The 22734-nt window shown below is 42.9% G+C and overlaps 1 protein-coding gene across 9 annotated transcripts in view; it reads left to right on the top strand.

The window, feature by feature from the left end:
• LOC129706508 (suppressor of tumorigenicity 7 protein homolog) overlaps positions 1-22734 on the top strand; it is a 182047-nt gene that overhangs the window by 135872 nt on the left and 23441 nt on the right. For 6 of the 9 annotated variants that reach the window (XM_055650859.1, XM_055650858.1, XM_055650857.1 and 3 more), the window contains exons 6-13: positions 534-609; positions 861-932; positions 8441-8595; positions 13436-13533; positions 14579-14693; positions 20250-20322; positions 21025-21127; positions 21644-21794. In XM_055650859.1, the coding sequence (XP_055506834.1) occupies positions 534-609; positions 861-932; positions 8441-8595; positions 13436-13533; positions 14579-14693; positions 20250-20322; positions 21025-21127; positions 21644-21794 (843 nt within the window). The remainder of the gene's footprint in view (positions 1-533; positions 610-860; positions 933-8440; positions 8596-13435; positions 13534-14578; positions 14694-20249; positions 20323-21024; positions 21128-21643; positions 21795-22734) is intronic. The other 3 variants (XM_055650860.1, XM_055650862.1, XM_055650861.1) reach the window with 1 other exon arrangement.

Below are 22734 nucleotides of genomic sequence, written 5' to 3'. Positions count from 1 at the left end.
TGAGGTCTTATTGCAAGCAGACATAGGCTGCTTCAATCTGTAGTTTGGAGGAGTCACAAATTAAATTGAATATTGAAGAGTGCCGAAAACAGTTCTGAACCATAGGATCGTATTCATAAAGTCTTTTGAATGCGATTTGATTTAACTTCCAAATTTCTATCCTACAAGACATTGTCTTCATAATGACGCAATCTAGTGAGAGCTGCCAGTTTAACGCATCAGTGTGTGATATCGTTCATTGTAACCACATCAGGGAGAGTGTGTTTTTAGACTAATGTATTTATTTTCCATGGGTCATGTTATTTCTGGAATTTTATTGCTGTCTCCATTTGAATTCACTTCTACGTTCCCGAGCCTAAACTTTGGCCAATTTTCACGTTGTGAAGAGGGGTCTTTGCCACAACGGTTGCATCCCAACTAAAACTTGTTTGGAGATGAAAACCTGGGAAAGAACTTTCGAGATTGGTGAACTTTCAAATTCCGGTGACTTGTTACATCTCATTATATATAATGCTTTTATTTCATTTGAACAGTCATGCAAAAAGCTTGGAGAGAGAGGAACCCACAAGCAAGAATCTCAGCAGCACACGAGGCCTTAGAATTAAATGAGTGAGTGACGTTTTTGCTTCTTGCACCTTGCACCTGCAGAAGTTGTCGTCGACAGTTCCTGTGAATTTAATGTGTGCTCTGAACTCGCCCTGGCTATCTGTACGAAACCTTTTCATTTTAAGCGGCATATTTAACACTTGAAATGAGGGTGCTGTTCTTGGTTTAATGCTCATGTACTCGGATCAATATTTTGTACAGGTCTTGTAATTTCCACTGAGTTCTGACCAGACCACTGTCCGCTTTCCACCCAGGGGGTTTTACCGTCCACTGTTTCCGCCTCTGCAAGCAAAAAGAAGGACTCAAAATGGAATAAAGCTCACAATGTATGTTCCTAAAGAGTGGCCTGCGAGTGTTTTAAGGCAATTTCAGAAGTAAGATGGTGGTTATGAACTGCTTGAGCTACGCTCTTGTAATTTGTGACATTATCTGAACTATTCAAAGAAATCACTGTCCCGTACTCACTAGTGGGTGACCATTAATGTTCTTTGCATTGAATTGCCTTGGAATCGCACCAGCTGCTCTGTGTATTGTCACAGTCTGCAACTCATATTCATTTCACTCACTGAGACCCGTTGTGTAAAGGTTTTTGACATTATTGCAGTAACAGAAAGGTTTCAGCTTATGAGCTGTGCATCAACATGCAGAGATTAAAAACTAACAAGGTGCTGCAGCTTGGTTAGCATGATGCCAACATGTCCTTGTGTGCATATTTAACAGGAATTAATATCCGGATGACCACAGTTTGATTGGTCGGAGGTAGACAAAAATGCCGGAGAAACTCAGCGGGTGAGGCAGCATCTATGGAGCGAAGGAATAGGCAACGTTTCCGGTCGAGACCCTTCTTCAGTCACCTATTCCTTCACTCCATAGATGCTGCCTCACCCGCTGAGTTTCTCCAGCATTTTTGTCGACCTTCGATTTTTCCAGCATCTGCCGTTCTTTCTTAAACAGTTTGATGAATTGTTTTTAATATCACTAAAACACTCACTGGCCGAACAGTTGGTTGACACTGTCCCACTTCCGAATAATATTCCACTTTGATATTTAAAGGTGAGAACTCTTCGCATTATTAGCACCCTGTAATCTGTTTTATTGCAGGTTAAATGTTCCAAATTATTCGGTAGATCAGCTTTCCCTTTCAAAATGGCTACGTTGCCAATTTTAGAGTCTGATCCTGGTGTGGGAACATTATCCTCTCTGACTGCAGATAAAGAAACCAAACAAGATGGGCGGCATGGTGGCGCAGTGGTAGAGTTGCTGCCTTACAGCGCTTGCAGTACCGGAGACCTGGGTTTGATCCCGACTACCGGTGCCGTCTGTACGGAGTTTGTACGTTCTCCCCGTGACCTTTCTGGGTTTTAGAACCATAGACATAGAAAATAGGTGCAGGAGGAGGCCATTCAGCTCTTCGAGCCAGCACCTCCATTCATTGTGATCATGGCTGATTGTCCCCAATCAATAACCCATACCTGCCTTCTCCCCATATCCCTTGATTCCACTAGCCCCTAGAGCTCTATCTAACTCTCTCTTAAATCCATCCAGTGGTTTGGCCTCCACAAATTCACAACTCTTGGGGTGAAAAGGTTTTTTCTCACAGTCATAAATGGCTTTCCCTTTATTCTAAGACTGTGGCCCCTGGTTCAGGACTCGCCCAACATTGGGAACATTTTTCTTGCATCTAGCTTGTCCAGTCCTTTTATAATTTTACATGTTCTATAAGATCCCCCCTCATGCTTCTAAACTCCAGTGAATACAAGCCTAGTCTTTTCAATCTTTCCTCATGTGACAGTCCCGCCATCCCAGGGATCAATCTTGTGAACCTATGCTGCACTGCCTCAATCACAAGGATGTCCTTCCTTAAATTAGGAGACCAAAACTGGACACAATACTCCAAATGTGGTCTCACCAGAGCCCTATACAACGGCAGAAGAACCTCTTTACTCCTATCCTGAAATCCTCTTGTTATGAAGGCCAACATTCCATTAGCTTTCTTCACTGCCTGCTGTACCTGCACGCCAACTTTCAGTGACCGGTGTACAAGGATGGCCCAGGTCTCGCTGCACCTCCCCCTTGCCTAACCTAACCCCATTGAGATAATAATCTGCCCCCTTGTTTTTGCCGCCAAAGTGGATAACCTCACATTTATCTATATTATACTGCATCTGCCATGCATCTGCCCACTCACTCAACCTGTCCAGATCACCCTGCGACCTCCTAACATTCTCTTCACAGTTCACACTGCCACCCAGCTTTGTGTCATCCGCAAACTTGCTAGTGTTGCTCCTAATTCCCTCTTCCAAATCATTAAAATATATGGTAAACAGTTGCGGCCCCAGCACCGAGCCTTGCGGCACTCCACTCGCCACTGCCTGCCATTCTGAAAAGGACCCGTTCACTCCTACTCTTTGCTTCCTGTCTGCCAACCAATTTTCTATCCATGTCAACACCCTACCCCCAATACCATGTGCTCTAATGTTAGTCACCAGTCTCCCGTGTGGGACCTTATCAAAGACTTCTGAAAGTCTAGATACACTACATCCACTGGCACCCCTTCATCCATTTTACTTGTCACATCCTCAAAATATTCCAAAAGATTAGTCAAGCATGATTTTCTTTTCATTAATCCATGTTGACTTGGACTAATCCATTTGACTGCTATCCAAATGCCCCATTATTTTCTCTTTAATAATTGACTCCAGCATCTTTCCCACCACCGGTCAGGCTAACTGGTCTGTAATTCCCCGTTTTCCCCCTCGCTCCTTTCTTGAAAAGTGGGATAACATTAGCTATTCTCCGAGATCTTCAGTTTCCTCCCACACTCCAAAGACGCACAGGTTTGTAGGTAAATTGACTTGGTAAATGTAAAAATTGTCTCTAGTGTGTGTGTGTAGGATAGTGTTAATGTGCGGGGCTCGCTGGTCGGTGGGCCAAAGGGCCTGTTTCCGCGCTGTATCTCCAAACTAAACTAAGATGGTCAGAGTCTCTAATGTTAATTGACCTGATCACAATTTGTTGCCCTGGTGCTACTCAGCAGGCATTTAGGAAACTTAGAGCTAATGATTTTACATTTAGTGAATTTTTGATTTGAGAATTTATCCTATTTCACAGGAACTAAATACCCACCGAGTGCTAAAAATCTTAATTGCTATTGTCATTATCATTTTAATTAAGTCTTAGTCACAATTACACGCATGTGTGTCATGAATATTCCCAATAAATTAAAGTGCAGATATTGCAGAGTGGCACTGACTAATTAAATAGTTCAGATTCAGATTCAACTTTAATTGTCATTGTCAGTGTATAGTACAGAGACAACAAAATGCATTTAGCATCTCCCTGGAAGAGCGACATAGAATATGATTTCAATAAATAAATCTATTTACATGCATAGTGTGGCTGAGAATGAGAATTCCGTTGTCTAGCAGGTATGGGGCAAAGCTAATAATTCAGAATCAAGAGTTCAGATCCCACACTGGGATGTGTGAAGTGAGTTCAATAAAGCCTGATGATTTGTGAACTGGCACCAGGCCAGTGACTATGAAAAGGTGTCGAAATCCAGTGAGTTCACATGTCCAACAAGGAAGAAGGCAGTAATCTCTGCTCAATCTGGTCTGCATATGACGCCTACCACAACACACTATGCTCTTAGAAGTGCCGACCACAATCTTCTCAGAGCGACTATGTTCAGTTACCAAGTATTGCCTACATCCTAAGAATAAACATTTTCTTTTTCATACTTGGGGTTGAGCATTTATTGGGAGAACTTTAACTGAATAACTTGTTGCCATTTTACTTGATCATGGTGGGTGTATGGAATGAGCTGCCAGAGGAGGCAATTGAGGCAAGGACTATCCCAACATTGACGAAACAGTTAGACAGGTACATGGATAGGACAGGTGGGACTAGTGCTGCTGAGACATGTTGGCCAAAGTGTGGACAAGTTGGGCCGAGGGGCCTGTTTCCACACTGTATCACTCTATGTGGACTGTAGTTTAGTTTAGAGATACAGCGCGGAAACAGGCCCTTCGGTCCACCGAGTCTGCGACGACCAGCAATCCCCACACATAAACACAATCCGACACACACTAGGGACAATTTTTACATTCACCAAGCCAATTAACCTACAAACCTGTACGTCTTTGGAGTGTGGGAGGAGACCAAAGATCTCTGAGAAAACCCACACAAGTCATGGGGAGAACGTACAAACTCCGTACAGACAGCACCCGAAGTCGGGATCGAACCCGGATATGTAACGCTGTAAGGTAGTAACTCTACCGCTGCACCAATATTATCAGGGCCCTATTGTCCCTGGTAATATTTAATTCTGTTTTTAATCAGAATACATCAAGTATTAGAAATTTCAATGTACCCTGCCTAGAACAGATGTATGCTACATACAGTAATGTTGTGTGCAGTTTTATCTAATGCCACACTAGGCATCACTAAAGGTCTTGTTGGCTGGTCACCACAAACTTGCTATTGCTGATTGTTAATTCACTTTGCCCCAATGCCAATCTTGTGGAATGGAAGACTTTATTGTCACATGTGACTAAGCACAGTGAGATTGGACAGAGTTACAAAGTACGCCCGCTCCTCCTTTTGTTCTCCCCCCGACCCCCAGGGGAGACTAGCGTTTCGCTCCATTGTTCCTCCATTGCTCTTCTCCCTCCCTCACTCACCGTGATCCTCTATGCTCTCGTCAACCGTGGGTCGACCCATGAAGCATCACCGCTGCTGAGGCCCCAACGCCGCGAGGCTTAAATTTCCAATGTTCACTGGTTTAGAAACATTATAAAACTGGTTACAAAGAATGATCTCACAATTCTGACATTTGTTTTAAATCTACCAGTAGTTATAAGCACTTCACAACAATGTTCAGATAATTAGCAAGAAGCTCCAAGCAAAATGGCTAACTTCACGGTTCAGGTATCAGACAGAGCGACACAGTGGCGCAGCGGTAGAGCTGCTGTCTTACAGCGCTTGCAGCACCAGAGATCCGGGTTCGATCCCAACTACAGCTGCTGTCTGTCCCCGTGTCCGCATGGGTTTTCTCCAAGATCTGTGGTTTTCTCTCACACTCCAAAGACGTACAGATTTGTAGGTTAATTCAAGATTCAAGATACATTTAATTGTCACATGTGCCAGATGGCACAGTGAAATGAAATTCCCATACAGCCATACAATAAAAATAAAGAACACAACACACTGTAGAATTTGACACAAAACATCCCCACACAGCAGAATCAAAGTTTCCCACTGGGTGGGGAGGCACCAAAGTTAGTAATTGGCTTGGTATAAGTGCAAATTGTCCCTAGTGTGTGTAGGATAGTGTTGATGTGCAGGGATTGCTGGTCGGCATGGACTCAGTGCACTGGAAGGCCTATTTCCGCACTGTACCTCTAAACTAAACTAAACTAAATCTAATCAATCTTGATTCAACTTTTGAAACTTGATTCTTTTTAAACTACAAGAGACGGTTTTGCAAATGAACAATCACAGCTCCAAATAGATTTCTTTCTGAGTCTAGGTGATCACTACTGAACTGCAGTCATTTACAATTTCAGTCCAATATGAGCAATTAGTTAATGTTGTGGATATCATAGTACTTTCCTGCTCTGGCATTGATTCCTGCTTGGTTTACAGTTCCATCAATGCTGGGCACAGCTCTTAGCATGCCACGTAAATAGTCACTATTTTTCCCTGGATCGTGTGGACATAACCAGTAAGACCACCATAAGAACCAATTCAGCAGATTGTATTTTCCAGCTATTGGACTGGAATCCAATTAGTCACACAGCACAGAAACAGACCCTTTGGCCAAGGAGTCTATTAATTTTCATATATACCAATCATAGACTAATCCCTTGTTATTTCCCATCAAGTCATTTACTGTGCCCAGTTAAAGTACCAACATGCATGGCTTGGGATGTGGGAAGAAACTGGAGCACCCGGAGGAAATCCACACTCTCATAGGTATTTCAGGCAGACAGCATGTGAGGTCAGGATTGAACTCAATAGCTGGAGCTGGGAGACGGAGGCTCGCCCAGCTGCGCAACTGTGCTGTCCATTTGAAATTAGAGTTATTACTGATTTTAAACCCCCTTCCTTCACATGTAGAAGGCACTAAGTACTATTTCTAATTAGAGGACAGCAGCATTTTGATATCAACGGATTTGGCATGGTCTAAAAACCAAACCTGGTTTATTCTGATCTTTAAGCAGTTAAAATGAAATTCAGCCACTGAAATAAATGATGATTCACCTACATTATTTGTATAATTTCTGTTTTGGATTTTAAATATTAAGTGAATCATTTCATCATTTTTTTCTCCAGGGTAATTTTAGTCTTTCAGATTTTGGTGGCACAGTTGATAGAGCTGCTGCCAAACAGTGCCAGAGACCTGGGTTCAATCCTGACTGGGTGTTGGCTGTGTGGAGTTTGCACGTTTTCACTGGGTTTCTTCCAAGTGCTCCTATTTCCTCCCACATCCCAGACATGTAGGTATGTAGATTGATTGGTCTCTATAAATTGCCCCTAGTGTGTAAGGAGTAATGTGAAAGTGGGTTAACGTTGATCTAGTGTGAATGGATGATCAATTGTCGGCGTGGACTCAATTGGCCAAAGGGCCAAATCTCAGGCCCTTGAATCCTGGCAACATCCTTGTGAATCTTTTCTGCACTCTTTCCATCTTAATAGCATTTTTCCTGTAGCATGGTGACTAAAAATGAACATATTACTCCGTGCATCCTCACCAATGTTTTGTACAACTGTAACTAGGGCTGCCAACTTTCTCACTCCCAAATAAGGGACAAAAGGTCAAATAAGGGACAAATCCCCGACGGCCATTCGTTGACCGACTCGGCCGTGGCTGGGTGAATGATGAGTTGGCCCGGGTGCTGGACTGCACACAAAGCCCAGCCGGCGGGGCCAGCTGAGGAGTTTTGGTCCGCGCGACGTCGCGTGCAAAGTCCGGCGCCCCGTCCAACTCATAAACCGATGATCAGCCATGAGAAGGAGGGGTGGTGGTGTCAGCGGAAGCGAAGGTTCGAAGTCGGACAGCTGCCGACCAACAGGACTGGGCGAGGCGCTGCTGCTGCTGCACTCCATGGGCTGCACTACGTCGGGACGGGTGATGCGGAGCTCCAATCCGACAGTCCCCTCGACCCGAGTAGTAGCAGTCAAATACGGGACAAGGGCAGTCCCATATGGGACAAACCAATTTAACCCAATGTACGGGATGTCCCGGCAACCCTAACTGTAACATAACATCTGAACTTCATGTTCAATTCCCTGACTGATGTAGGTCATTGTGTCAAAATCTTTCTTCACCTCCTTATCTTAAATTCAGGGAACGATATAATTTTAACTCCTTAATCCGCCTGCTCCACTGTTTATAGTGAATGCCCTGCCCTGGTTTACAACACCTCACACTTACCTGAATCAAACTCCATTTGCTAAACCCCGGCCCACTTGCCCAACTGATCAAGATCCCGTTGTAATTCTTGAAAACCATCTTTTTGTGTTTATCAGACCACATATTTTAGTCATCATTGGGTCGTAGGTTTAATGGTGGAGGTCTGTGGTCTGGGATGAACTATCAGAGTACCCTAGGCGATTAACTGTAGGTTATTTGCATATTGTGCACATTGCAGCCAAGTTAAACTGTTGGTAGAAAGAATGAAAATTTAAGATGGATGACTAATAAATCTACTTTTGTGGTGACAGCCATATCCTATAAACAAATCCGAGTTTAAGAAATGAAAGCCTATTTTAACTCAGCATAGTTATTTCAGGTGAGCCCATGTGTAATCAGGTATGAATCTTTTTACAGATGTGCGACTGCATATATTCTGTTGGCTGAGGAAGAAGCCACCACCATTGTGGAAGCAGAAAGGCTTTTTAAACAGGCTCTCAAGGCAGGAGAGGTTTGTTACAGACGCAGCCAGCAACTGCAGCACCACGGAGCACAGTATGAAGCACAACACAGTAAGTACCTTGCCTGCAGCAAGTTCAAACTGCTCATCTTTGATAGATAGAAACATAGAAAATAGGTGCAGGAGTAGGCCATTCAGCCATTCAAGCCAGCACTGCCATTCAATATGATCATGGCTGATCATCCAGAATCAGTACTCTGTTCCTGCTTTCTCCCTATATCCCTTGATTCCGTTATCCCAAAGAGCTGTAACTAACGTTCTTGAATACATCCAGTGAATTGTCCTCCACTGCCTTCTGTGGCAGAGAATTCCATAGATTCGCAATTCTCTGGGTGAAAAGGTTTTTATTTCAGTTTAGTTCACTCATGGTTTCTTATTCATTTCTTGGCGATTATGGGTCGAGACTGCAGGAGGTCTCCAAGTAGATTAGACCAAGTAGAAAAGGCAAGATAATGCTGAGCGAGGAGTGTTATAGTGAGTGAGCAGGTTGTGTGTCCACTGACTTGATGGCAGAGATATAAGTGCCAGGAGAATATAGCCAAGGTGCAAAAACAATTATCTAAGATTGCAATAGAAATACTTCTGTCAGTCATTCTGCTTGCCACTTGAGTTGAGAGGGTTGCAACTATGCAATTTACTGCGCTTGCAGTTACTGTAAGGAAGCCAAGGTGGCTATTTTTGTGCACATTATGGCCGAATTGAAAAAGATTCTTTACTCTGCTTGATGAATAGAAACATAGAAAATAGGTGCAGGAGTAGGCCATTCGGCCCTTCGAGCCAGCAGCGCCATTCAATATGATCATGGCTGATCATCCAACTCAGTATCCTGTACCTGCCTTCTCTCCATACCCCCTGATCCCTTTAGCCACAAGGGCCACATCTAACTCCCTCTTAAATATAGCCAATGAACTGACCTCAACTACCTTCTGTGGCAGAGAATTCCAGAGATTCACCACTCCCTGTGTGAAAACATTTTTCCTCATCTTGGTCCTAAAAGATTTCCCCCTTATCCTTAAACTGTGGCCCCTTGTTCTGGACTTCCCCAACATCGGGAACAATCTTCCTGCATCTAGCCTGTCCAACCCCTTAAGAAATTTAAGAATGGAAGAGTTTGAAGAAGAGTCTCGACCCGAAACGTCGCCTATTCCTTCTATCCAGAGCTGCTGCCTGTCTCGCTGAGTTACTCCAGCATTCTGTGTCTGTCTTCGGTGAGAACCAGAATCTGCAGTTCCTTCCAACATGTTTGGTCTGCAAAAATCGGTGTTTGGAGACTCTGATTTGGAGAGAGAGCGGGATCCTCGCTCAGTGTGGGAAAGGTGTTAAAGTGGCTTGAAAGAGAGGGCTGGGTAGTGGAGATTGTTGATAGAGAAGAATTTGTTTATTTAAATGTATTTTTTGAGAATCTAGCATCAGCCCCGGGTTGTGAGAACACAGGGAGATGGTGATTGAGAGCGTAGAGTATCCCAGTGAGTTAGGTGCTGGGCTATTAATGGGCCACAGTTAGAGATATGGATATTCCTCCAAGTGTCTTGAACACCAACCAGAAATAAATTCATCTAAGAATCTTCTTTTTCAAAATATCTTTTAATATCTTGAATCTAAGGTCAACTGGTGTAAAGAGCAATACCTCCACCAGAATGTGTAGTATTTGTTTATTCTTTATTTAGGAAACAATTGATCACCCCTTCAAAAAAAGTGAGAGACAGATGATGTAATGTGGAATAGTAAAACTACTACAGTGTTTGCAACAGTCCATTTAAAACTAAACAAATGAAGCTACACAATTAAATAATCTTTGTGTTACTTTAAGACCAATGGGGTATTATAAATTGAATCTGTGGGGAGGCCGCAGTAAATATTTTATCACCATTCACAAGACAGACCATAACTCGCTTGTGACAATAATGGCCTACTTCAGTTCCTTGCAAAGCATGTCATATATTTGTTTTTCTTTTTTTTTTGCCCATATATTTGTACAGCATCTCCTGAGAATGTACATTTTCACATAGGAATCACTAGAAAGTTCAAAATTCTATCATTTTAGTTGCCTCCAAAGACGTGCAGGTTTGTAGGTTAATTGGTTTGGTATCAATGTAAAATTGTCCCTAGTGTGTGCAGGGTATCACACGCCTAGTGAGTGGGCGCAGCGGTAGAGTTGCTGCCTTACAGCGCCAGAGACCCGGGTTTGATCCCGACTACGGGTGCTGTCTGGACGGAGTTTGTACGTTCTCCCCGTGACATGCGTGGGTTTTCTCCGAGATCTTCGGTTTCCTCCCACACTCCAAAGACGTACAGGTTTGTAGGTTAATTGGCTTGGTATAAATGTAAAATTGTCTCTAGTGTGCTTAGGGTAGTGTTAATTTCCAGGGATCGTTGGTCGGTGCGGACTCGATGGGCCGAAGGGCATGTTAGCGCGCTGTCTCGCTAAACTAAACTAAACTAGTTCTACAGTGCTTAAGAGGGAAATGTAGGGCAGCAGCTTCTTGTGCTAATCCAGGCAACCTGATTAAAACGTGGCTTGTGCATGTAGGGTTGCCAACTGGCCCGCATTAGCCGGGATATCCCGTATATTGGGCTAAATTGCTTTGTCCCTTGGCCCCTATTTGACTGCTACTACTCTGGTCGAGGTGACTGTCGGGCCGGAGTGTTGCGTTCGGCCCCGCCTCACCCGCCCATGGAGTGCAGCAGCAGCGCCTCGCACGTGGCCCTGTCAGTCGTCAGCCCGGCCAGCTGTCCTACCTTCACTTACCGCCAACACCACCACCCCTTCTCATGGCCGATCATCGGTTCACAAGTTGGGTGGGGTGCCGGACTTTGCGCACCTGGGTCAAAACTCCTCAGCTGGCCCGCCGGCCGGCTGTGCTTTGTGTGCAGTCCAGCACCCGGGGCCAACTCATCATTCACCCAGCCACGGCCGAGTCGGTCAACAAATTGCCGTCGGGAATTTGTCCCTTAATTTGACCTTTTGTCCCTCATTTGGGAGTGAGAAAGATGGCAGCCCGATGTGCAGGAGCCCAGGGAGGAATTACTGAAGCTTTATTTTTATGTCAGGTAATGGTGGTGATCATAGAGTCACCTGGAGCAAAGTGGGAAAAACAGCCACTTAACCGACCTGAACCTGAATCAAAGAAATGGTGAGCAGACTATAAGGCGGGGAGCTGTGGCACTGGCAGATATTTCTGGTCATAATCTTGTTATTGTTTCCATTAAGGTGCACTCAGCTTTCTCATTCCCACCCTGAGAAAAACTGGTCATGATTGCCTTGAGTGGTAAAAGCATTGAAACATATTCAGATAATGTCAGTATGTTTATTTATGTTTCTACTTAGAGCACTTCCTAAAATCCTGGTGTGTTATCAAATGATTACGTTGTTGAGTAATTAGGTGAAGGGGATTGTCAGATGGATACCTTGTAATGCCCTGTCTTTTTGAGGTGACAAATTGGCTTTCAATTCAGATCGGAGGATAAGAGACAAGAAAGCCACATATACCCAGGAAGACAGAAAGTGTTCTCAACAGTCTCCTCTCAAACCACATTTTGCATTCACTCTTATATCACTTTGCACAAATTAATAATAGTTCCAAAAAAATGAACAATGAGGGAACCTCCGATTGTGTGAACATTCTTGGGGTCAATGTAAATGTCCCCAATTTAGTTTTTACATTTAGAATTTGGTTCAAATTAAGCTCTCCGTATATCAAATATTATCACAAGATATTTATCCTTTTACATAAGTACAGATTATTTTTGTAGTAATTTGTTTTGGTGCGGCACAATGGCGTAACGATAGAGCTGCTGCCTTACAGCGGCAGAGTCCCGAGTCCGATCCTGATTACAGGAGCGTGTGTACACGGAGTTTGTACCTTCTCCCCGTCACCTGTGCGGGTTTCCTCCGAGATCTTCGGTTTCCTCCCACACTCCAAAGACGTACAGGTTTGTAGATTAATCAGCTTGGTGTAAATGTAAAATTGTCCCCACTGTGTGCAGGGTAGTGTTAATATGCGGGGATCGCTGGTAGGTGCGGACTTGATGGGCCAAAGGGCCTGTTATCTCTGTATCTCTGAACCAAAATAAAACTAAAATAGCATAATGTTGGAAAACCATGTTTTTACAAAATCAGATTACCTGGACAGTTAACTTACTGTATTCTTTGTCTGAAGTAAAAAAAAATAGTTATCACTTTGTAAAATGCAGAAAATGTTGATACAAATCAAATCAACCTTTATTGTCATCTTGCAAAGCAACAGTTGCATGGGAAGACGTTTCCCAAGGGAATACCGGAGCATCGCACATGAAACTTAAAACATTTCACACATAATAACAATAAAAAACAACCCAGTCCCTGATGAAACAGTATAAATAGTTAAAAGCAGGTAAAACAGCAACATTAAAACACAGTAAACCAATCATTAAAATGTCCAGGGCAGCCAGTGCCAGAGTTATTAAAATGTCAGTGCAAAGCCGCAGAATCAGGTGACTGTGAGTACAGAGTGACTGTTTAGCAGCCTCACAGCCTGTGGCAGGAAGCTGTTTAGCAGTCTGGTAGTCCGGGCTTTGATGCTATGGTATCTCTTGCCTGATGGCAGGAGATCCAGGTGTGTGTGGAGGGGGATGCAATTTGTCCTTAGCAATTCTCTGAGCTTTTTCCAGACAGCGGCTCTGGAACAGTTCTTGTACCGAGGGTAGGGAGACGCCAATGATCCTCTCTGCTCCCCTCACTACCCTCCGCAGAGCCTTCCTGTCTGCCTACATCAAAGTAACTGAAGATAGATCAGCTCTGACCGGACAAGCTGTAGGCGCTGAATAGCTTCCCACTGTTCCATGTTCCTAAATAAATGGCTGTCTTCTCGGGGAAAAACATTGCATGTACATTGAAGATGCTTGTCTTTCAGGGCGAGACACAAACGTGTTAGTTTATATTAAAAGAAGATTGGCAATGTGTTCAAGAAAACTGGGAAGGACAAGAGAAGCAGTGAAAATGATGCGAGATGTAAGTAGAAGTGAAAATGGAGCTGCAGTTAAACCTGATTATTACAGACCTCTGATTCTGGAGTGTCCCAGCACTGTGTACCATTTAAATGTCATTACCCACTGCAATGAAAATACATATGCGTCAATGTAGACACAAGATGCTGGAATCTTGAGCAAAACACACTGCTGGGCAGAACTGAAGAAAGGTTTCAACCCAAACCGTTGTCTGTCTATTCCCTGCCCAGATGCTGCACGCACCACTGAGTTCCTCCAGCACATTGTGTTTTGCTCAATAGAAAATAGACGATAGGTGCAGGACAATAGGTGCAAGAGATTCCCAATCAGTACCCCGTTCCTGCCTTCTCCCCACTCAAGATGCAATGTATATTGCCACTTCATCTTCTCCTGTTGGTTTACAACTTATGACCTATTTCAGCATTTCAATTTTTAAAATAAAATTCTCGGAATTATGTTATAAAGCATAATTAATGTGTTTCCCCCTTTAACAATTAAAGATCTATGAATGATAAATATACACGTGTCTTGAATTCTGACAAAATACTATGCATATCTCCCCATTTCCCAACATTGTGCCCAGCAGATTGCGTTTTAGACAAGTTATTCACAGCCACTAAAATTAGATTCAGTGTCTGAAGAACTAGCTGAATGAACTAACTTAATATATGTCTGTTATTTTACATTGGTACAATGAAGGATCAGCACTATTGAAAATCCATAACTCAAAATGTGCCAACTTAAGGGACTGTCCCACATGGGCGTTATTTGCGCGTCATTTACGTGAGTTAGTTTACGTGTCACGCACGTGTCCTGACGCGCGCATGGCGTGCATTACGCGCTCATGGCACGTGGTGAGACGTGATGACATAGGCAGTGAGACGTGGCGCCGCCCCAGGATTTTTGCGATTCACAAAATCTTCGCGCCTCTTGCGTGGCGCACAAATGACGCCCAAGTGGGACCAGCCCTTAAGTTTGCAATTTCCATTTTTAAATGTCTGCATTATCATCTGTTCCACAATGTAACTCTCAGTTTGGTTATGTTACAGCTGATGAAGGAATTCCCCCTCCTCAGCATGTTCAACATTCATGAAAATTTACTGGAGGCACTTTTAGAGTTACAGGCCTATGCTGATGTGCAAGCAGTATTAGCTAAATACGATGGTAAGTTCTTGTACCTCCTGCAGTAACGTTGGGAAAGTACTTCCTGGTTGTACTTTTATAGTAACATTGATTTCTACAGTGTAAACCACAATACATCATTTTGTAGCACCTCACAAGAATGTTGATAAAGTGGTCCAATAAGTACAGAATTGGCTCATAATCTGCCATCGGTCCAAAGCCCTTCTTTTGTGCTGATGTTTTTATTTTCTACAAAAGGGTTTCTCTTACCGCCTGTTTTCTCCCTTACGGTTGGGAATCGCAAGTTATTCAATGAAGGTGGGGACAGTGAAAGAAGCATCCATTGATGAACTGTGCACTGCAAGGGCCAGGAAGCGAGCGGGCAAGATCATCTCTAACCCCTCTCACCCTGGCCACAAACTCTTTGAATCACTTCCCTCTGGAAGGCGACTCCGGACTGTCAAAGCTGCCACAGCCAGACATAAAATCAGTTTTTATCCACGAGTAGTTGCTCTACTCAACAGCCAAAAATCTGTAGCCTCCCTTTGATCCAATCTGGCTTTCACCCCTTCCATAGCACTGAAACTGCTCTCCTCAAAGTCCTCAATGACCTCCTCACCTCTGCTGACACTGGTTCCCTCAACATCATCATCCTCCTCGACCTGAGTGCAGCCTTCGATACAGTGAACCATAACATCCTGCTTACCAGTCTTGGAGACCTCGGCATTGAAGGTTCTGCACTCAGCTGGCTCTGTTCCTACCTTTCCAACTGATCCTACTTCATCTCTCTCCACAACCACACCTCTGCTACAGCCACAGTCACTCAAGGCGTTCCCCAAGGCTCCGTACTCAGCCCCCTCCTCTTCATCATCTACATCCTCCCCCTTGGTCAGATACTCCGCCACTTCAACCTGGACTTCCACTGTTACGCCGATGACACCCAGATCTACCTTGGCACCAAATCCCCCCACAACCCCCGCCTCTCCCATATCAACTCCTGTTTGTCAGCTATAAAAACCTGGATGCAACATAATTTCCTCAAACTCAACAGCGATAAGACAGAATTCCTCCTCATAGGCTCCAAAGCCACACTCAGCAAAATCAATAACCCCACTCTCACCATCGACGGCACCACTGTCTCCCCATCTCCCCAGGCCCGCAACCTTGGCGTGATCTTTGATTCCACCCTCTCCCTTGAGCCTCACATCCGCCATGTCATTAAAACCTCCTTCTTTCATCTCCGCAACATCGCCAAACTCAGACCCCCTCTCACACCTCCCGCTGCTGAAAGACTCATCCATGCCTTCATCTCCTCCCGACTGGACTACTGCAACTCACTTCTCCTTGGCATCAGCTCCACCTACATCAACCGACTCCAACTGGTCCAGAACGCAGCCGCCCGACTCATCACCCACACCAAATCCTGGCATCACATCACTCCAGTCCTCAAACAACTTCACTGGCTTCCCATCTCCCACCGGATCACCTACAAAATCCTGGTCCTCACCTACAAAGCCCTCCACCATCTGGCCCCCCCATATCTCACTGACCTCCTCTCCCCCTACCAACCCTCACGGTCCCTCAGATCCACATCAGCCCGTCTCCTCTCCATCCACAAATCCAACCTCCGCAGTTTTGGGGACAGAGCCTTCTCCAGGGCAGCTCCCAGGCTCTGGAACTCCCTCCCCCAACTGATCCGCAATTCTGTGTCCCTCACCATCTTCCAGTCCCGCCTCAAGACCCATCTCTTCACCTCTGCCTATCCTTAGCCCCACGTCCCCTTCCCTTTTCATCTGTGCTTGAATTGCCTCGTATTGTGTTTTGAATTGAATTCTGTATTTACTTTGTGTAGTAGTCATGTCTCTACTATTTATTTCATTTCGGCTTACATGTTTTTCCTCTACTTGCTAAATTTTTGTAAGGTGTCCTTGAGACTCTTGGAAGGCGCCCATAAATAAAATGTATTATTATTATTATTAGTAGTAGTATTTTGTTGGTTCACATGTTTGATCAATGGTGTTTTATCATTAATGTTTTATTATTGTTAATGTTTAGTGTTTTCTGTGTCATTCGTAACTCAAGTTGTGGCAAGCCAATACTCTGGGTCTAGAAAGCACCCAGTCTTCATACCAACTAAAATAGTCAATAGTCAATAGGAGATGGGGCTTTTGTCATTGGAGAGCGCAGAGTCTTTGAATCAATCAGGGGCTGCAGCTTGTCCTATTCTAAGAAACTGTGCAAGTCTGCAAGTTAGACCTCACAGCCCTAGAAGAACAATACTGAAATGTTTCAATAAAAACTGAAAATGCTAAAAACTAGCTGAAAGTCAATCAGCATCTGAGGAGAGCATCTCGGATGGACAACGTTTCAGGGGAACGGCTCTTATAATTAAAATAAAGACCAGTTAACATCTACACTAAAAGATAATTCATGAGTATAGAAGCTGGGATGTAATGTTAAAATTGTACAAGGCATTGGTGAGACCAAATCTGGAGTATGGTGTACAATTTTGGTCGCCCAATTATAGGAAGGATGTCAACAAAATAGAGAGAGTACAGGGGAGATTTACTAGAATGTTCCCTGGGTTTCAACAACTAAGTTACAGAGATAGGTTGAATAAGTTAGGTCTTTATTCTCTGGAGCGCAGAAGGTTAAGGGGGGACTTGATAGAGGTCTTTAAAATGATGCGAGGGATAGACAGAGTTGATGTGGACAAGCTTTTCCCTTTGAGAATAGGGAAGATTCAAACAAGAGGACATGACTTCAGAATTAAGGGACAGAAGTTTAGGGGTAACATGAGGGGGAGCTTCTTTACTCAGAGAGTGGTAGCGCTGTGGAATGAGCTTCCAGTAGAAGTGGTGGAGGCAGGTTCATTGGTATCATTTAAAAATAAATTGGATAGGCATATGGATGAGAAGGGAATGGAGGGTTATGGTATGAGTGCAGGCAGGTGGGACTAAGGGAAAAAAAAAGTTGTTCGGCACGGACTTGTAGGGCCGAGATGGCCTGTTTCCGTGCTGTAATTGTTATATGGTTATATGGTTATTTGTATTTCTTCTTCCCGGAATAATTTGACAGATTACATGTGTTTTTATGGGCCTTTCGATATCAAATCTGTTTTAATGCAAGACCTACCTGAAGAAACCAACAAAAAGCATGAACCTTTGTTTAAGAAGGAACTGCAGATGCTGGAACAGTCGAAGGTAGACAAAAATGCTGAAGAAACTCAGCGGGTGAGGCAGCATCTATGGAGCGAAGGAATAGGCAACGTTTCCGGTCGAGACCCTTCTTCAGTCACCTATTCCTTCGCTCCATAGATGCTGCCTCACCCGCTGAGTTTCTCCAGCATTTCTGTCTACATTATAAGCATGAATTTGATTGTTCTGGGCATAAATATTCCGATGTTAAATTCCCCCAAAGATGATGTTGGTGAAATCTTTGTTGCTATGCATATTGCTAGGCAACCAGCATTGATTTTCACAGTTGCTGGTGTATTCAAGGGAACATCATTAATGAATGATGTCATGAAATTGAATTTTATAGGTCAATCTGCATCAAAGAAGGACTTAATAATATCTGAAGATTTTGAAGGAATAACGTAGAATGTAGAAAAGGACTTTTTATTTTCACGTATTTTGGGAATGGACGTGACTTGATGTATTTTTGTTGTATTTCAGTATGATTTATTGTAATGTTGCCAACTTGTGTTAATTTGCTTGTCAGGTGAAACAATGATAATCTTTATCCTGTTCTGTTCTCAAAGCTAACCACTCAGCTTTGTGGTATTTCATCAACAGAGATGTTTTTCTGGGTACAAAAATGTTTGGTATATGTTTTAATTACAAATCGTGGTAATTCAGCGGTCTAAACCGGTAAACGACAAAGACCACAGAAGTCTTTGTGTGTAGGAAGGAACTGCAGATGCTGGTTTAAATCAAAGATAGACATAAAATGCTGGAGTAACTCAGCAGGACAGGCAGTATCTCTGGAAAAAAGGAACAGGTGACATTTCGGGTTGAGACCCTTCTTCAGACCCATTCTTTACTCTTCTTGATGAATAGAAGAGTCTGAGGAAGGGCCTTGACCCAAAACGTCACCCATTCCTTCTCTCCAGAGATACTGCCTGTCCTGCTGAGTTACTCCAGCACTGTGTGTCTATCCACAGAAGTCTTTGTTGGTCATGTGAAGGAAGGTACTCAGTGATGTGCTCAAATTTCCTCTCACACACTTAACCTGTTCACTGACATTTTTCTTTTTCCTATTGGCCATGGCCCGAGTATAGCAGGGCTGGCACTGAACAGGTTAAATCAGGGAGGGGAAGAATCTCTCAGGCTTTTGATTTGAAGGATAAGCTTTGATTTGGCTGCATAACCCTCAAATCATTGAATGGATTGTGTGTCTACAGCAATGTTGATGGTTGCACAAGGGACAGCGAAGGGTAGCCAGCACTCATTCAATCCCCAGAAGTACAAAGTAGAGAAAACAAACTGACAAAACTTACACCCCTTTCCCCTTCAACCTATATCCCTTTTTCTGAGTTCACATTTCATGGTTCTTATCTCTTTATCTCACCTTTATTGTCTCTAGCCTTTGTCCTCCCAGCTACTAATTAAACCCCACTCAGCTGTATCCACCTATCTCTCAGCTGTCTCCCCCCCACTACAATCTGTCTGAAGAAGAATTCCGATCCAAAGTGTCACCTATCCACGTTCTCCAGTGATGCTGCCTGACCTGCTGAGTTACTCCAGCACTTGGTGTTTTATTAAAAGAAGACAGCTGCTTTGCTTTGGCCTGTGATCAAGTTTAATATTTCACTGCACGATATTTTTTACCAGATGAATTGTAAGATTCATTTCAAAATAGATCTAATTGATTAAAACATTATCCATTTTCCAGATTGAACTGATGTCTTTTATAAAATGTCACCCAGACTCTATGTAGGGAATGCCAAGCCGACAAACTGTAGCTCCAGCATATAATTAGAAAAATAATCACAACAGCATGCACATTCCGCCAGGTTGGGACATGTTGGCCAGTGTGGGCAAGTTGGGCCGAAGGGCCTGTTTCCAATCTGTATCACTGTATTCCCCGTTTTTCCAGTACTTATATGAAGCTTACTGTGATAAAGCCTTATGAAACTTCCCACCCAGAGGAACATGCACCACCAAGCTTCCCTTCAAGACATGTACCATCCTGAACTGGACATGTATACATCCTGAACTGGACATGTATAGTTACTTGAAAAATGGAGAAATATTTAACGCGTGCTATCTGAACAGCACAGAGTGACAGATTGCAAATTTGTTCGAATCTAGAGATTTTACATTTTGGAAAATTCTGTAGAAATAAGCAAAGTGAAAGTGAACTCATGTGAGGTGATAAAGTTATCATGAATAAACAAACCAATTTGACAAAGATGATTCATTATTTTCTAAGGTGGATCATTTATTGGATTTTTTTCTGCATTTGTACTCCGGATCAGTTAGGATAAATGAATGTGTGTGTCAAGCAATTAAGAACAGATGTTTGTGGAAACGTTTATTATAATGATAGATTAAATATTTTTGTGTGGTTTTGTTTTCTATTCTTTTGCAACAGATATTAGCCTACCAAAGTCCGCAACAATATGTTATACAGCAGCGCTACTTAAAGCAAGAGCAGTCTCTGACAAGTAGGTATCCTTAAAAATATTAGTATTAGAAAAATGTAAAGAATGACATTGCTAATCATAAAGACTAAAACAGATGCATGATTCTTTGCTTTCCCCAAAATATCAAAATGTCCTGTATGTGTGTGTGTGTGTGTATTAACTTAAAAGTTTGAATTCTCACTGAGCAAATGAAGGATATTTGATAAAGGTGGGAGTGGTTACAAAACTAACATGCATGCAGATGGCCAGTAAAGGACTGATACTCATTAAATATTGTGCTCATGGTTTATGAGATTGTCCAAATTTAATGATGAGATTCTACACATTAATCTCTCTCTGAACTATTGTTTAGTTTATATGCCAACCTTTTGATGAATTTACAAAATACAGAGGTTTTTTAAAATTCAAAACTGAAAAGGGTCTCTTACAAGCTAATGGATGAGAGAAAAATTAAAGTTCAAGTCATAGAGAAGGCTAATTCACTTCCAATAGTTTCCCAACCTTGTCCAAACTAAATGCGACTCCGAATGCTGTTTTGGGATGAGTCTTTGACACATATTAAATTCTGTGAAGGGTAGAAATAATGGGTTGGTGGAACTGAATATTTAAACCCCTCTCCCGTGTTATTAGGCTAACGTGAACTGTGTGTGTCACTTTGTATGTTCGTCAGTGCTTCACAGAACTGTGTGGTTTGATGATATAAATTGTGGTGAACGGTTCTAGATTCTCACCAGAGGCTGCATCGAGGAGAGGGCTGAGCACTGCAGAGATGAATGCTGTAGAAGCAATACACAGAGCAGTAGAATTTAACCCACATGTTCCCAAAGTGAGTTGCTGCTATTTTCTCCATTAGCTATTGTTCTAATAGCTTTGTTTGGGAATGCCTTGGGGAATGCTTCTGCGGAGTATCACTTGCTTGCAGTCTCTTAGTGTGTTCCACAAGATCATTTATTAAAAAGGATTTGTTACCAATTACTGGGGTTGGAAGGCAGAGAGGAAAGTCGTAGTGACTGACGTATTAGATTAAAGCTCATTGATTAATTTTAAGATTGAGTTTTTTTTAAACTGATAACTGAGAGTTAGATAGAGCTCTTAAAATAGCGGAGACAAGGGGTATGGGGAGAAGGCAGGAACGGGGTACTGATTATGGATAATCAGCCATGATCACAGTGAATGGCAGTGCTGGCTCAAAGGGCCGAATGGCCTACTGAAGAACAAATATGGGCTATTTAGTTCATTTACTTGCGTGAAACATGATTAAGTTTGAAAATTGAATAAATATATTTACAATATATGGTCTTCCAATAGAACCTCACTTTATTGAATGCACCTTTTTCTTCAGTATTTATTAGAAATGAAAAGTTTAATACTCCCGCCAGAACATATTTTGAAAAGAGGGGACAGTGAAGCTATCGCATATGCATTCTTCCATCTTCAACATTGGAAGCGAGTAGAAGGAGCGCTCAACTTATTACACTGTACTTGGGAGGGAAGTAAGTGCCTTTAAAAAGTTGTTTGAGCTATTTAGTTAAATTCCTACGCTCTTTATTAGTTTGGTGATTTATTATTTTCGCAAAAAAATAACATATACCTGGTATGTGGCTGCCCGCCTTCTGGAAATAGCCTCTTCCATCTATGAGAGCCATGTCATTGCCACAAGCAATGTACTTCCTTCCTTTGCCACCGCTCTCCGGGGCACTTCCATCCACTCGGGTTTATTGTCTACAGTCTACACAAACGGATGCATGCGAATAATTTGACTGATTTTTCCTTCAATCGTTATCCTGGAGTACATCATGTTTGGGATGTCCAAATACCTGTAGTTTGTTCAAGGGAAGGGGAGTTTTTGCCTGCCCTCCCTGGTTATTTGTGCTGAAGCTACCTACTCAGTATTTGAGCATAAAGTCAGTTTTGCTAGTCACACAGTGACACTCCGTTCTCTGTGCTGGAAGAGTGTCGGTTCAAGTTCCATTCTAATACATAGGGAATGCTGGCTGCACTGTTGGAATGCCATCTTTAGTTGATGCATTTAACTGAAGCCTGCTCTGCATTTTAAGTATATATAAAGGATCCTGTCAGACTATTCCTGAGCAGTATTGATAGCCCAAGTGTCTTACCCACATCACTAGAACTGATTATCTGTGGGAACTTTTCTACAGTAGACCTGGGACTTCACTTCAAAATGCAATTTGGTTTTCCTAAGTCATAAATCACACATAGTGGGTGTATTTTTATTTCAACCATTGCCTGAAATGAACCATTTTGCTACTGTGGCTCTTCCGGTGTTTGCCACATGGTGGCAATATAGATTGTGTCTTCTTTCTTCAGCTAACACTGATGAGTTACCACAAACCTCATGACAACCTGACCCAGAGGACAACGGAATCTGTCTGGTTTGCAGAGTTCTTCTTCTTCCCATGCACCTTTTTTGTT

This window comes from Leucoraja erinacea, chromosome 19, assembly GCF_028641065.1.
Source record: "Leucoraja erinacea ecotype New England chromosome 19, Leri_hhj_1, whole genome shotgun sequence".
Taxonomy (NCBI): domain Eukaryota; kingdom Metazoa; phylum Chordata; class Chondrichthyes; order Rajiformes; family Rajidae; genus Leucoraja; species Leucoraja erinaceus.
Note: the sequence above shows the minus strand (reverse complement) of the source record. Positions and strands in the feature narration are given on the sequence as shown.